This window comes from Ochotona curzoniae, unplaced genomic scaffold, assembly GCF_017591425.1.
Source record: "Ochotona curzoniae isolate NIBS_2020 unplaced genomic scaffold, NIBS_Ocur_1.0 contig_1071, whole genome shotgun sequence".
NCBI lineage: Eukaryota > Metazoa > Chordata > Mammalia > Lagomorpha > Ochotonidae > Ochotona > Ochotona curzoniae.
In genome coordinates, this window is record NW_024464939.1 from 18,899,889 (window position 1) to 18,916,438 (window position 16,550).

General features: G+C 35.1%; 1 protein-coding gene across 2 annotated transcripts in view; it reads left to right on the forward strand.

The window, feature by feature from the left end:
• Positions 1-16,550, forward strand: part of EYA1 (EYA transcriptional coactivator and phosphatase 1) — a 151,582-nt gene that overhangs the window by 55,296 nt on the left and 79,736 nt on the right. The window contains exons 8-9 of one of the 2 annotated variants that reach the window (XM_040995708.1): positions 4,458-4,540; positions 5,282-5,468. In XM_040995708.1, coding sequence (XP_040851642.1) covers positions 4,458-4,540; positions 5,282-5,468 — 270 coding nt within the window. The remainder of the gene's footprint in view (positions 1-4,457; positions 4,541-5,281; positions 5,469-16,550) is intronic. The other variant, XM_040995716.1, reaches the window with a different exon arrangement.

A 16,550-nucleotide genomic window follows, 5' to 3' on the forward strand; every position in this document is an offset into this window, starting at 1 on the left:
CAAACACCTGTCAAATTCATACTAAAACTTAATAAAAGTATATAGCAGACATTATGAGTCATTAGGAAACGTGAGTTTTTGTATGAGACCCTCTCCCTTCTGCCTCAGTAATGTGGCTGTGAGTCCTGGGTCTGAGGAGGGGCTTAGACGTGTGCCTTTTAATCACTTCTGGATAGTTCTGAAGCAGTTTGTCAGCTGTATGTTGAATATAGTAGTTAAAAGACAGTAAGAATAAAATGAATCCTTGTTACTTGTAGAGGCAATGTTTTGGAGGAGAAAATGCTGATCCCAGCTCTGACTTCAGGCAGCACCTTCACTTGTAAAATGAGGTGCCCCTGTGTCCACCTCATCAGGTGATGCAGAGGAATCGGTCAGTCACCAGGGACAGCACAAGTTTGGGCTGATTTGGTGCATGCAGTCAAAGACTCTCCGTGATATTATTTGTTTTTAACACTTCCATTTCACTACCACTGTTTTTTTTTTTTTAATTCCCTCGGAAAACTTAACTGAATTTAAGAAGCTTCCATAAAATAGTAGAAAACAGTAAGTGGAGGTAAGAGAGAGTTGTGTGCATTTTATAACCAGAAAGCCTAAGTTTGAACTTCACGTATATCCCCATGGAACCTGTGCAACCTTAACCTCTTTTTTTCTTTTCTCAAACAATGTAACAGGAGGGTTTTTGAGGAAACTTTTCTGAGGAAAGGGGTTCTAGTCTGGTGAACTGTGAAGTTTAGCAGTTGGGAGCAGCTTTAGAGATGTGATCGCTGCTTCGCTAATGTTAAGCCTGAATGTGAAACTTGAGGGACTGGCTTCTGTCTGCTGGGAAATGACCAGAACTGCCCTAAGATCAACTGGGCCAGACCACAAAGCCTAGGGGAGTGCGGCCCTATTTAGGAGTTTGGCTTTTACCTTGAGGGCGACAGGGGCCACTAAATCTTCCTTTTGAGGTAGGAGAGTGACAAAATCAGGCCTTTACATCAGAGAAAATACCTTTTACCTTTACAGAGAATACACTGGAGAAGGCCAGAGGCTAGGTAGGAAACTAGTACAGGAGGCTGTTGCAAAAACCCAGTGCTGGTGTCCTGGCTGGCTTAGCAGCTCTGTTGGCCTCCGGCTCACATGAAGGCAGGTGGAACAATCCAGCAAACTTGATTCTCGTGGTGAAAAATTAATATTGCCTGAGCCTGATTCTCCAGTATGCATACCTCTCCCTGAAGCCAGTTAGATCCTTTTGGAAGTTGCATTAAGTCTCCAAGGCCACAGGGGTGCCATTAAACTCCGGCTTCAGCATACTAAATGGTATGGAATCTCAGCCTGCAGTCAGCCAGTAAATGAGTATAACTTATGTTGAATTCCAGCTAATGTGCAGACTTAGAAGTAGCATTAAGTCTGGAAAGTCACTTGGGTACCATTTGGAGTGCTGAACTGTGATTTACTTGGTCATACCCTGGTGGCCTGTATGTGCCAATATAGCTTCCATAGTCTTTTCTACTTTGTTCCAGGGAATAACTTATGGAAAGAAAACATCCATTTTAAAAAATATATTTTCTATATCTTATTCATTTTCCTGGTGAACAGGGATTATTGAGGTCAGTATTTATTGCTCAAAAATGTGTCATTTAAGTGAAAGTAGCAAGTCATAACATGAAGGGTGCAGTTTAAATGGGAGTAACTGGTCATAGCCCAAGGCAGTTTTTCCTATCAAACATATATAATCACTAAAGTTCACAAAGCATGGCCATGCCAAAAGGAGTTTAACTTTTATTTTATGAGGAATTTTCAATACTCAAATGTGTGCTACATATGTCAATGTGAAATTTTTTCTCTGATCTACAAATACATAATGAGTCATATGCCCAGAGAGTGCAGCATTGAAAAAAAAAAAAAAGATCTGATCTTATCTGGATAAGGCCCATGAGGTCTGAGACTATGCCTGAATCAGTCTTACACTCCCAATAATGATCACTGGGGGCCCGGTACTTAATAAATATGTGGCTACCACATGCAAATGAGTGTGAACATGTAAAGTATCTGTTGAGGGCTTGATATTCATGATGGGGCTTGGGGAGCATGAAAACTCTTAGCATCTCTGAGATGGGTGTTCTGGGAATTTCATACAGTTGATGTTTTCAAAATCTACACATGAAGTAGTTTCAAATGGGAGACTGATAACTAAATTCTCTTGGCAAAAATTTTCCCATCTTAACACTAACAGTGCTTGGAATTGGGTTTTTTTTTTTTCCAAGTTCATAGGTACTTGGTAAGTAAATGAATCTTAGATATGTGAAAAGAAAGCAAAAATAGGGAAGAGACACTAATCCTGGAAGAACTTCAGGAGTGTTTTGTGGATTAACATCAGCTCCTGGCTTGGTGCAACATGCAGTATCTCTCATGCTTTCAAAACCATCTCCGCAGCTGATCTGTTTTGATCAAGGCAACTTATTCAACGTCTACAAAGTTTAAAGTAATGAACCAAAATTCTAATCTATGTTGTCTTTCAAGTCAGTGCTGAAAAGTTTAATAACAGGTATGTGTGAGAGTACTTCAAAACGTTGATGGAAAATGGAATTAAGCATCGGGGTGTCAAATGTTAAGCCCTGTACTTAGTTTTCCATGATATACATCTTTCATGGACCTTAGTTACTTTCCATATACTTGGATCTCAAAAAATTGTAATACCAAAATAAACTCAGGCTTTAACTTTACCCTCCTTGAATTCTTTAAGTACTCTTGCAATCAGTATACATTAATTAACGCATTGTGTATCTGAAGTCATCTGTGAATTGTTAGTTCATACTGAAAATTTCTTTGATGGGGCCTGAGCAATGGCTTCACCAGCTAATCCTCCTCCTTGAAGCATCAGCATTCTTTTGCACTTCCCACTCACCTCCCCACTTACAGCCTGGGAAAACAGTGGCAAATGGTCTGCAGTCTTGGGCTGCTGCTCCTCTGTGCTAGAACTGGAAGAATCTCCTGGTTCCTGGTTTCAGATCAGCTCAGCTCCAACCACTGAGGCCATTTGGGGAATGAACCAGTGGATGGAAGATCTTCTTATGCTTTTCCTTCTCTCTGTATATCTGCCTTTCAAATAAGAATAAGTAAATCTTTAAAAAGTGGAAATTTTTTCTTTGAGCTTCCATCACCATTTTTATCCATATTATTCATTTGTAATACAGATTTCATTTTTTAAAGTTCCTTTTATTTCTAATTACAGTATTGAGTAGAAAATTTTAAAATATTTGCTGGCATAATGAAGACTGTATAATCATATTTCAAATGCATCAGGGTAAGATTTCTGAGATTTTTGTGTTCTTTAAAATATTTCATGCTTTGAAGACTTTTTTAAAAACAAGATCACCCTAAATACTTACATTTTAACCTTTACTTTCATAAGATAGTGTGAAAATTTCCCATGTTTCTAAGTAATGTCATTATGCCATTTCAGCAGTTTCATTGTATGCCATTTTCTGAGTATCACCTATTCTGACTAGAGACTCCTTTTCATTGCTCAAAGCATTATTAAAGAATGTATTTGCTGTTTGTGTGTTTGCATGAATCCATCATTTTTGTCAGAGTACATTCTTAGCAGTGAAAATGTAGAGCTCTATGGAATACAAAATTTCCCTTCCCAATGGGAAGATTCTACCTATTAAAATCCCCATTTTGCTATGTTTGAATACCACAGTTTTACACATTTGCCGTTTCCGTTACTTTTTGGAAAATATCTGCCAAATTATCATCAAAATTAGTATTTTTTTTATTTTACACAGTTTAACAACAGTTGGGATAAATGTGATGGAGGGGTCTAACACTACTCTGGAATTGTGTCCTGTATTTGTATTATGTGCCTACTGTCTGTTAGTGAATAACATGGGTATTCAGCAAGTAGAACGTTACCTCGATAACACATATTCTAGATAAAACACAGTTGGTGCTCCTCTTCATCATCATTGTATCACATCTCTGGGTGATACCATTCATTCTTCTGAGAAATGAAATCAGACAATAATTTTTAGTTGACCATAGTTATAGCTATAAAAATAATGACCATATGAAAGCATTTTGAGTTCTTAGCAGAAGCATTCGAATTTGTGCAGCAAGCAATAACCATAAACCCTACTCAATGTAATCCTTTCTTTTTATGTTATACAGATTTAAAGTTATGACAAATATTGTGATGGTGGGATTTACAAATTGAAACAGAAAATTTAGTATCTAATTCTGTGCTTAATTTATGTGAGTTAATGTTGTCCTCAAAAATTGAAACCTCATTACTTTTTAAGCATTTGGAACAATGAAAATAAAATCATCAACCATGTTAAAAAATGGAAGTTTATCCAAATAACAGACAAAATTAAAGATAAACCAAACTCTAACACTGTCTTGTCTAAATGATATTTCCTATTGTCATGTTATTATATATAGCTTAGTAAACACTTCTTTTCACTTTGTTTCAGGTAGCAGTTTTACAACATCATCAGGATTATATACAGGAAATAATTCACTCACAAATTCCTCTGGATTTAACAGTTCACAGCAGGTAATTTGAAAAGCCTATTTAACCTCTTAAATACTTTGGGCCCTAAGCGGTCACCTAGTGGCTGAAATCCTCACCTTGTATATAGTGGGATCCCATATGGGTGCCGGTTCATGTCCTGGCTGCCCCCTTCTCATCCAGCTCCCTGCCTGTGGCCTGGGAAAGCAGTAGAGGGGTGGCCCAAAGCCTTGAGACTCAGAACTCACATGGGAGACCTGGAGGAAACTTCTGGCTCCTGGCTTCAGTTCGATTCAGCTCCAGCCATTGTAGCCACTTGGGGAGTAAGTCAGCAGACAGAAGATCTTCCTCTCTGTCTCGTCGCTCTACAGATTTGACTTTCCAGTAAAAATAAATAAATCTTAACTAAAAGAAAAGAATCTCTAAAGTACTTTAAAAGGCATGATTTATATAAAGAAAGGTCAGTTTATATTACTCTGAGAGCTTTCCTCTGCTTTTTTATAGTTTATTTTTTTTCTCTTAAGGATCTTCTTAGAAGTCTTTCATGTTTTCAAGTTTGGTTTCCAGATTGGTTCAGTTTACCTGATACTGTACCATAGCATAGGAGGTAGTGTGAAGACAGTGTAACCCTATGTAGAATTTATTGGCAAGTCTGAGCTCCTCACTCATTGTGAACTTGGACGCTGTCCTGTGAGAATTCAAATGAAATGCAGAAACCTACACATACTTACAGTTATGCAGCCGCGGTTTTTTCACAGGCTGTTCTCATGTGCTTTACTTTGGTAGGATTATCCATCTTACCCCAGCTTTGGCCAGGGGCAGTATGCACAGTATTACAACAGCTCACCATACCCAGCACATTATATGACAAGCAGCAACAGCAGTCCAACGACGCCGTCCACCAATGCCACCTACCAGCTCCAGGAACCACCATCTGGCATCACCAGCCAAGCAGTGACAGATCCTACCGCAGGTAATGACATGAATTGTATTGGTCCTGTGGGCTGGGTTTCTGGAGGCTTAAGTGTGAAGACTAACTATAAATCAAATGTCACGAGCAAAGCAATCATTTTATATGGGTTTGAAAAATCTAGTATCAAGTATTGAAATTCAAAAGCACAGAGATTTATTTATAAATATGATCTCAATTTGCAAGCTGTGTGCAACTTTCTAGATAAGCAATTATGAACTATAATTCTATGATCTTTTAAAAGTTCACAGAAATGTGTTATGTGAAAAAGTTATGTATACATTTCAAAAATGTTTGCATCAAAACAAACTTAATTTTTAACTCATTTTTTTCTGTGAACTTTCTGAAATAATGCATATTTTTAAATAACTTGTTCACACTGCACATTGTCTGAAAATAAGTTGCCGTGTCTAGAATTTAGTGTCCACCATCATTAAGTACTTAGTGGTTTTCATCACAGTAATACATTGAAAACTAGAACCGTCCGGGAGCTTCAAAGGCCTTGGGTTCTCCCTTTCCCACTGAGGCATTCCTGTGAATGTCATCACTAACTGTCTTTATGAACGTGCACATTTTTAATCCTTCTGCACAACCCTGGGTTCCCATTTCAGATGAGAGCCTTTCCAACTCTGGATGTTTTCCAGAATTCTATCTTTGATATTTTTCCTCCATTGGGTCTTTCTTTTTGAGAATCTTGGTATTGTACGCTTATTTCCTGTCTTGGTCTTTATCCAAAGTTATCTGTATTCTCAAACTTCCCACTTTTTTTGTCATAACATCCTAAAATGGTAGTTACATTTTCCATGGCTTATGAAGAGAGTTATTATTCTCAAAGTCGGAATTTTCTTCCTCTTGCCTTTTTTTTTTTTTTTGCCAGAGTTAAGACCTACATTATTGCTATAAGGCGTGTTAAAGGGCATAAATTAAATAATATACTTCTATGACATTATAATCATAGAACGTTAATTCTAGGCGATTATCCTAAATGGTAAAACAGATTTATTATAGTATATGTGAATGTAAACATTTTTATTTTTGATCATGTTATGTCATTTATTTTTATTTTCCAATGTAATTCAATATTCCATTTTTCATTTAGTTCCCATGTATAAAATGCAGTTCTCTTGGAAATGAATATTAATGTGTTTTTTTCTGTCTTTTGATTAGATTTCACATTGATTTAATCATGCTGGAAAATTTATTATAGAATATATTGAGCTTATTATAGATATTTTTGAAGATATTCTTCCCTGTTTTCATAAACTTCACATAGATATCATAAGGAAAGGTTATTTCTTGTACCAAATTTAGGGAGCTCTTATGTTTCCATAGGGACCATTTGAGTTAGGAAATCTTGTGGGACCAGAGGAAGTTTCAAAATGAGGACAGCTACATGAGAAATAGCAAAATTTTTTAAAAACAACATAGTTGTATTTAATTCCTGATGTTTTGGTTGTGAAGAGTACAGCATAGAACACTTGTGAAGAGTTTGTTGTTGCTCTTGTCAGTGAGGGAGATTAAAGCATTGCTGTTTAGCTGTCTAGTGTTTTTGTTCCTGAACGCTGACATTGTCCACGTTGAATGTTGTCTGTAAAAGGGATTCCATCTGCAACAGTGAGGATAACTGGGCACATCTACATCTCATGAAAACCCATATAAAATTGGAAATTTCAAAATGTTTGTATGATTTTACTTTAAAAGTAAGTGATATATTTTGGCCATTATTTTTAATAGTACCTTTGCATTTTAGGTACTTGATTGTATTATTTGTAGGAATGAGTTGAACTGGGCAGAAAATAATAATATTCATTGCTTTGCATTTTATGCATTGCATGGTGAGAAGCAGAAATTTAAGGATAATTTGGGTTTTCTTCTTTTCAAAAAAAATATATAAAGGGAACGTTTCATACATTTCAAATGTACAGATTTAAGAGCTTAATGATAATTTCTACCATATCGCCTTCTCCCTCCCAATTTCACTTCTCATGATTTCCCTACACTACAAAAGAATTAACATGTAGTAAGCAAACTACTTTTTTCTCTAGAATAAAGATCTGTAGACAATAGCCAAATCTCAAAATGCCAATCTAATTCATATACACTCCATGTTTTTGTATTCCATGTATTAGTTACCAAAACTCAGGGAAAACATGTAATATTTGTCTTAGGTGGACTGATTTGTTTCACTAAGCACAATGGTCTGTAGTTGCATCCATTTTGTTGCGAAAGACGGGAATCCATTCTCTTTTATAGCTGAGTACTATCCCATCCTGATGTACACCACAGTTTGTTTATTTATATCTGTGTTAATACCTTTCAGTCTACTTAAATTTTCTGATATTCACTTTCCTTTCTTACTAGTCACACGTATAGACTTTTTCTTTTTAAAGAAAAAAGTTTTGATCATATGTGCAAAAATTTAGATACTTTCTGAAATGGTTTCAATGCTGTGCTATAAATATAAATTAGTTAAAATAATGAATGTCTCTTTTTGTTTAAATAATTTCAAGTGTTTCTAGTAGCCTGTTGAGTATAATACTATTCTTAAACAGTGGAAAGTTAGATTTTAATCATTACTTAATCTTACATATGAACATGTTCAGTTCTTTTAATTGCATATACATTTCTCAGTATAAACACATCTATAAACATTGGTCTTTCTCTCATCTTTTACTATATCTGTTCTTGCGATGTTCACAGAACTATGAACATGAAAACATAGCTTGTAAGATTTTTTTTCAGGACAAATATATCAGGGTGCATTTTTAATACTACCTGACGAATTGTTGCCATGTAGGTTTGTGAAAACCTATACTTTCCTGTGAGTCTTAAGTTAAAAAAGCATTTTAATCTGTTCACATTTAAACATTGAAAACAATATTCTACTTTGAATAAAGGTGCATAGTACGTTGAAATTATGTAACTTAAATATGAGTTTAAGCCCAAATCTGTGGTTTATTTTGAAAACTAAAACAGTGTCTTCACTCAGTTTTTTAAAATGATGGTTTTTTTTAGTCATGCACAGATGATCATAATTAAATAGAATTTACAATACCTGGAAATATGCTAAAATTGATCTGCCTTGAGAAAAACAGCAAGGTATTATATTGTCACACAGCAAGATTTTGATATATATATTGGGTTCAAAGACATCTTGGTTGTTTCTGGGTTTCAATGTATAAATGATATTGCTGTAAAACTTTGTGTGCAGCCTTGAGTTTAAACTCTTGAAATTTACAGTTTGTATGGTCAGACTATATTTTGCTTTGAAAGAAACTGTCAAATTTTCTTCCAAAGTGTCTGTGCTATTTTGCAATTTCATCCAAAGTTAATGAGTGTTGTTGTTGCTCTGCGTCCTTGTCAGCTTTTGGTTCTGCCAGTGTTGTGAATTTTGGCCATTCTAATATATGCAGGGAGGTAGTTTGCCCATTTTGCATCACAAAAGTGATTGTTCTTATGATTTACCTACTTTTAAATCAGATTGGTTGTTTATATATTGTTGGATTTTCCTTTAAATTTTGGATGGAAGTGTGGATTCGATATGTATTTTGCAAATATCTTTCCCAGGCTGCGGCATATATTTTCCATCTCTTAATTTTTGTTTTTTGCAGAGAAGTTTTTAATTTTAATGAGGTCCACCTTATCAATTTGTTTTCTTTTATTAGTCTGCCTTTGGTATTGTATTTTTTTAAATCTCATTGCAAAATTCCAGGTCAGCTAGATGTTTTCCTGTTATTTTCTAGAAGTTTCATAGTTTTGCATTTCCATGTAGGTCTCTGGTCTAGTTTGAATGAAAATATATTTGCATTTTGATGTCCAGATGTTCCGGTATCATTTATATAAAAAAAAAAAAAGATGCATTTTCTTCTTTGTTCCTTGGCAGAAAATCGGTTGACTGTTTTCATGTGGGTGCTGTCTGGTCTCTTTCATTAAAGAGACTGCTGGTTTGCCAATGCAACACTGTCTGGATTACTGTACCCTTAAAGTAAATCTAGTCAGTCAATGTCAGTCATCAAGCTTTGTTCTTTACTGTGGGATTACCTATTCTGAGCAGTTTGCCTTTCTATATGTGATTTAGAATCAGTTTATCCATATCCTCAAGACAAATTTCTGGGATTTTGACTGGAATTAAGCTGAATTTATAGATCATGTTGGAATGAATAGGCATTTTGACAATGTTGGATTATGCCATCCTAAACTGGAATTTTCACTCCATTTGTTTTTAGATTGTCAATCTCTTTCATCAGAGCATTGTAGTTTTCCTCATACAGATTTTGTTTACATGTTCTACATTGTACCTAAGTATTTGTTTCTCTTCTGGGTGAAATAGATTATAATAAATGGAGGCGAGGCATATTTTTTAATTTCAAATTCCCAATAGAACATTGCTAATCAAGATGAAAGGAATTTTCTTTTGTATCCTGATTGTTTCTTTGACAGCTAGTAGGCCTGTTGAGATTATCTTGTAATTCTCCTCCTGTGAGTTTTGGTAAATGTGTCTTTCAAGGAGTTGGTATATTTCATCTCTTCTATGTAATTTGTAGACTTAGAGTTGTTTATAATGTTGCTTTATTATTCCTTTAGTATCCACTAGTGATAGCTATCTGTCACTAATGATACCATGGTTTATGCATGTCCTCTCTTGATTAACCTGGCAAGAATTATGCCAACTGAATGAACTTCCAAAGTACCAGTTTCATTTATTTTCCTCTATTTTGCTATTTTTAATTGCCATTTAGCTCTCTGATTACTTCTTATGTTTTAATTTTTATCTCACTTTTATTTGTCTTGTTTGCTATAGTTGAAGCTTAGAGGATTAATTTTAGCTCTTTTTCTGTTTTTCTTCTTTGCTCATTCAATGCCATAAATGCAATTCACTCTTTTTTGGCTGCCTCCCACAAAATTTGATAGGTTGCCTATTTTCATTGAATTGAACATATTTTTCATTTTCACAATCAATGAACTTTTTCCTTTTAATAAGTTTTATGTTAGTATACATCCTGGTGGAGAAAATATTCTTGTAAATCTGATGATGATACAGTGCATATACTTATTAAAATCAGCCGGTTAGTCACATCTTAACAATTGTACATGGTTTTCTTCTGGGGAATATGTGTAGTCTCTGAAAAATAGGTAGCCAATGGTATACTCAAATTTCTCTCTCTATTAAAGAAATATTTGTCTGAATCAACTCTTTTTCTTGTTAAATCTGAGACTATAAAAAGGAGTCATAGTAAATCCACATTTTATAGTAAAACCTAAATTTTAATAGATGGATCTTGCTCATTATTATTTATTTTTAAAAGCAATTTTAGAAGGCATATGACTTTCTCCTAAGTTTAAAATACACAGAAGTGGGGAAGAGAGAGCATGGCGGTGTTTTTCTGTGTATGCGATTTGCTAACTTCTGACGTGTGATTGTTATTTGCTTATGCCAAATTCTTAAAGCTTAAGACATACACCAAAAATGTTTTCAAAAAGTGATGAAAATGATTTAGCCTATGGAGTGTCAAAGAAAGTTTTTAATGACTTTTCTCAGATAACACTATATTCATTTTTTCAAAAAGTTTTTCTTATGATTCATATATGCATAATCAAGATGTGAATACTCATTTGTAATCTGATTGTTCCATATTTCAGTCATTTGGCTTGAAAACTCTTTGGGGGTGCAAAACTGCTTGGAAGATTGCACACTAATTGATGTAGATATCGTAATAGTAACATGTATGAAAGACCGCTGAGCATGATTGTTGGGTTGAAACTTTTCCTTCATTTAGCACACACAGTTGTACAGCACAACCATGAGCTAGGTAGTATTTGTTTCCATTTTATATGGAGCCAAACAAAGAATATGAGCTCTGTAATGTTCACTTAGCATTGGTTATCATTCAATTAATAGGAAACTTTGATGCTTAAATTTTGTTAGAGAACTATTCACCTATTACCTGGCTTAAAAACAATATAAAACAGGATAAAATAAAGTGAAGGAATAATGAAAATAAAACCATTGTGGGTTATGATGAAATGAAAGCAAACTATTCAGCACAAATTTAAGATTTTTCTTCACCATTTAAAGATGGTACATATTCTGTTGAAAGTTCAAAACAACAGTTTTCCAGGAATTTTGTGCACTTGAATTTTTACCAAAGCCTTAACATTGAACTCTACCTTCACATGGGCTAAATGCACCCAGACAGTTCACTGGGTAAGGTGATGGATGGGAATCTTGCCAATATTGAATTTCAAGTGACAGAGGAAAATCAGTATAAGAGGGAATTCAATATGCATGGGAAACTATTTATTCCCTCTGCTTCTTTGATCCCTGCCAAGGCACAAGAAAGGAGAATGAAGCACCTGAAAAGCAGAGGAATGTTCTGGTACTAAGTTGCAGAATGCTGAGGTCTCAGCTCAGGATGATGATGTGAAAAACTAAACTGTTGGCCATCATCTCCCAAAATACAGGAAATTGGGGTCCCTTCTATGCTGTGATTGAGGTTTGCAATAACATGCATCTTGGTGCCTATATTTTTGCTGACTGAAGCATTTGCAAAATCTGTAGGCCATTCTTGCTCATTTTCACAGATGTCTTGTAAACTTTAGAGAAGTTTGCAATTTGTTCAGCTCAAAAATAAACTATTTTACTGAAGCAATTTTAACCAACTTTTTTGGAAACATTTGTCAGCAAAACAAATATTTGTATCTGAAATAGCCAGGCTATTACGATGTGAGAAAACAAAACAGATGTTTGTTTTGGGTTGTTGGGTTTGTTTGTCTAGATGGCATTTGTTTTCTTTCTTTCTTTTTTGCCAGAGGACATACAGTGTTAGCCTTAATGAGATTATAAGATTCTTGGAAGTGAAATCCACTCTGTTTTATTTTGTCAGGAGTGTAATAAAAATGAGTTGCCTTACCTGTGAAATTTAGACTGAATTTCTATAAAGTGAAGAATCAATGTCTTAGCAGTTAGCCATTACTGATTTGCTGAACTTGATTAGTTGACTAGAACACTGTATTCCAACCAAATTATTTCTGTATTTATATATATAGCATTATTTTTATATTTATATATATAGTAAGTCATATGGCATAACATATGACTTACATATGAATGACCAAAATAAGAAATCACATGTTAACAAACTAATTACATTAATTTGCTAATCATCCAAGTTATTGTTTTATCTTCTTTTATGGCTGAGTTCCTATTTGAAATGTTTTTTTTAAATGTTTATTGATTTGCATTGATTAGGAAGGCATAGTGACAGAGAAAAAGACTATGAAATGTTAAGTATCCTGGCAGACCAGCAAAAATCAATATGATGAATTCCCTTGGTTAAGGTGGAAGTCATCTGCATTCATGAGTTTAGCTTTTCAGTTGACAATGATTGGGAAGTAATCTGTGTTTGCCATCTCTCCAGCTCATTGCATTGGGATTGCGTGCATTAGTAAATGGATATTGGCTTAGGTGTGACATAAATAAAAGACTGATAACTAAACTGCTCCCAGGTGTAACCCTAGCTTGATAGCCGAAGGATTTTTTTAAGTGCAATAAATATTTTTTGACTCGAGTAGTTAAGTGGTAATGTATGAACGTGAGATGTACTAGAAAGGCACAGAGCAGTTCAGAGAAAAAAGTACGCCACTCTTATCAGAAACCAGCCGCACCGTTTCTTTCAGCAGTTGCTTGGGTACCCTTCCAGGGATACACTTTTGTTTATGTAAACATACACAAAGCACCTGATCTGCCCCAGCCACATATTTTTCTTTTCAGTTCAAATATGTGAACCTGCTATTCTGTATCCGTTCAGCCCCCGCTCCCGAAAAGTACCCAGGGAAAATTTCACTGAGTGTTTTTGTTATAAGTTAGTGTGCTCATGTGACAGCTAATACATTTTGAGCCGTTAGTACAACCAGTTATTATTTCAAGCAGTGTTCACACATTAATTTAGTCCATTCCTACCCTACACCCTAACTGACAGTGTTGTCATTATTTCCATTTTTCAAATAAGAGTGCTAAGAAAGAAGTCAATGACAATATTAGATTTGTCTTACAGAAGCTTAATGTCAAACTTCGTAGTTCTTAATTAGTGAAGTATATCGCTTCTCCTATTCTCTGTGTTTGAGATTTTCAAGGTGGAGAAGTGAAAATATAAAGAAGACTCCTAAAAGGCAATAGCTTAGCAGTAGTCTTTTTTCTTTTAACTCATTCATAGCATTCAGCAAAAGCATATATGAGTAGTCTGAAATATCAGTAGAATAGTTGTTGAATGTCTGAAGGAGCTCTCTCTTCTGATCAAAGATGTAGGCCTGAAATTCATGGGAAGTGGGATACAGTTTATCTTAGGTTATCTGTAATGTACATGTTTCCTGGATGATAAAATCATTCTGCAGATAACTGGGATAATTAAACAACCAATTACACACTTACTTTTGCTTTCCTAAGTCTTTTCTAATCCCTCTTCCTCTATGTTGTTTAATAAGTTTCTATCATGAGCATTTAATCTCTGTCATTTCCTTTCCCAGCCTCAGGCCCTCGGTGTCCACCTTGTCCTCCTTTTTCTTCTTCCTGAGGTGCTCCTGGTCCATGAGCACTAAGGGCAAGGATAATCATATACTTCTGTCAAGGAAAAGGGAAGCTCTGTGGTTTGCAGTGAAAGTAGGCATCAGTTACAATCACCCAAAGCTTTGAATATATGTATTCATTTAAGATATTTCATTATTTAGATGTTTAATATTTACTTGTATGGTCTTCATTTTTAGTGTTATCTGTGTCTTCCCTTTGACCCACTTCATGAGGTCACGTGTTGAGTTTCCCACATGTGGCATCATGCTTGTTCTCAGAAGTTTTGAATTTGGTTGCATTTTGGACTTTTGGATCAGGGAAACTGAACTGGTTCCTGTAGTTAGGTTGATTGTGAGAATTAAATGTTAGTGGTCAGCAAAGTGATTGCCATAAAACAGGCTCTCAAATGTCCCTTTCATCCATTCATGCATCCAATTGATGTTTATCCTTGTTGTCTGCCAGACACCATGATCAGTCCCTGATCTTGGAGAGTTGATGAGATTTTTGCCCTTAAAGTTTGTTTCTGTTGTGTTTTATGAATCCCAGGTTTTGTTCATTAGCTTCCTTGTCATAGAAGGACATTGAGGCATTTAAGCCAGTGGTTAACATGTATAAGAAGGATAAGAAAAATTCATATGAGAGTATCAGCAGGGTACAGGCAAGTAGACAATGGCCATACTTCAGGAATGATGATGTTCTGTTAATTTACTTCCCAGAGCTTGGTTGAGGATTTAGTTTAACTAGGAAAACTCAGGTAGTAATTATGGAAGAGGAATAGTGGTTGTAGAGTCTGGGTGAAAAAGTCAAAGCCATTCTCTAAATTGATTTGGTCAATGTTGATTGGTCTCAGACTACTGATTAACCTTATAAAGGTAGTTCCCAAATTTACCTATCTTCAGTTTTTGCAGGAAGGTCCAATAGCTAACAATTTCTTAAGGTCATTTTACTCTTTTTGCAAAGAAAAAGGAACATTAAAAGTTTTGAAAAAGTGGAATTGAAAGATACATTTTTTTGGTGAAAAAAAAACCTATGTATAAAAGTCATCCTCAAAAGTTCATGGACAATGCATATTATGAAAAAACTGCATGGGTATTGAAAGGTTTTGTTCCAAAAGAAATATTTTTTCATTCCCCTTTTCCATCAACTCTTTGAAGTACCCTTTTATTCACTAAAACTCTAAGATATATGTACAGCATAACATAATTCCAGGCCTGGCTCAATCACACTGTTTTGTGAAAATCTGATAAAATAGCTCTCTAGGTATAAAAATATGAGTTACACTGACACGTGGGTCTGTGAAGGTTTGACACCCCATTACATCACGGATATAGGTGGACAACAATATGCACCCAGGCCTAGCAATAGTGAAGTTGTTAAAATGTGCCTGAAAGGGAAATACAGTGCCCAGGAAGAATAAAGGAGCAAGAATTACTTCATGCAAAATGTTTGGAGAAGACGCTAATGGGTGAGGTGATATTTACCTTCACCTTGATAGATACGAATAAGTGAGAGAGAGTGTGGGGAGAAGACATTTATTCAAAGTTGGAGATCAGGGACAGGGTGCCATTGCCATTAGAACACACTTAAATTATACTTAATTTTCACTGAAGGATGAAAGCCCTTATGAATTAGGAGGTCACTTTGAAATTTTCACTTACTATGAAACACTAACATCCTTCTACAGCATGTCTTTTTTTTAATGTAAATATAATGTTTATTTCAAGATTTGCTTTCAAGAGTTCCTTAAGATTTTCATAGAAAAATAATGTAAGGAAGGAATTTTTTGTATTTTTAATGTTATTATTTTCCATGATACAGTTTTGTAGGGAGAGATCCCTTCGACCTTCCCTTCCTTCCTACCCTTCTTCCCCTGCCACCATTTTCCCCCAGATTATTATAATAGTAAAATCCTTCAGGAACAGACACAGGTCCAACATTCTGTTGTTTAAGTGTGTCATGTCATTGTATGTATAGGTAATGGTGGAAATACTAGTATCATATTGCCAAGGTGTATTTAACAGTTTCATTAGGAGTCCTTGTTTTATTCTAGAGGAGTCGAGATGCATACCTGGTATACTGGTCTTCTTTATACAGTTCATCTATGAGTACATATGTATATACTTATTCACTAAATATATATTGTTTTGTATTTTGCAAGAATGTTGCCTTATATCACAGAAAGCATATGACAGTTGTCCTTTAGGGGTTGACTTATTTCACTGACCATAATGGTTTATAGTTGGAACTGTTTTGTTGCAAGTGGTAGAATTTCATTCTTTTTAATGGCAAACTGGTATTCCATGGAGTATATGTGCCATAGTTTTTTTAAATCCACTCCTCTTTTGACACACATCTGGGTTGTTTCTATGCCTTTGCTATTATGGATTGTGCTGCTACAAATATAGGGTTTCAGGTCACTTTCTCATATGCAGATTTCGCTTCCTTTGGATATATTCCCAGCAGTGGGATAGTTGGGTTATACAGTAAGTATATCAATTTTCAGCTCTCTTAGCACTCTCCAC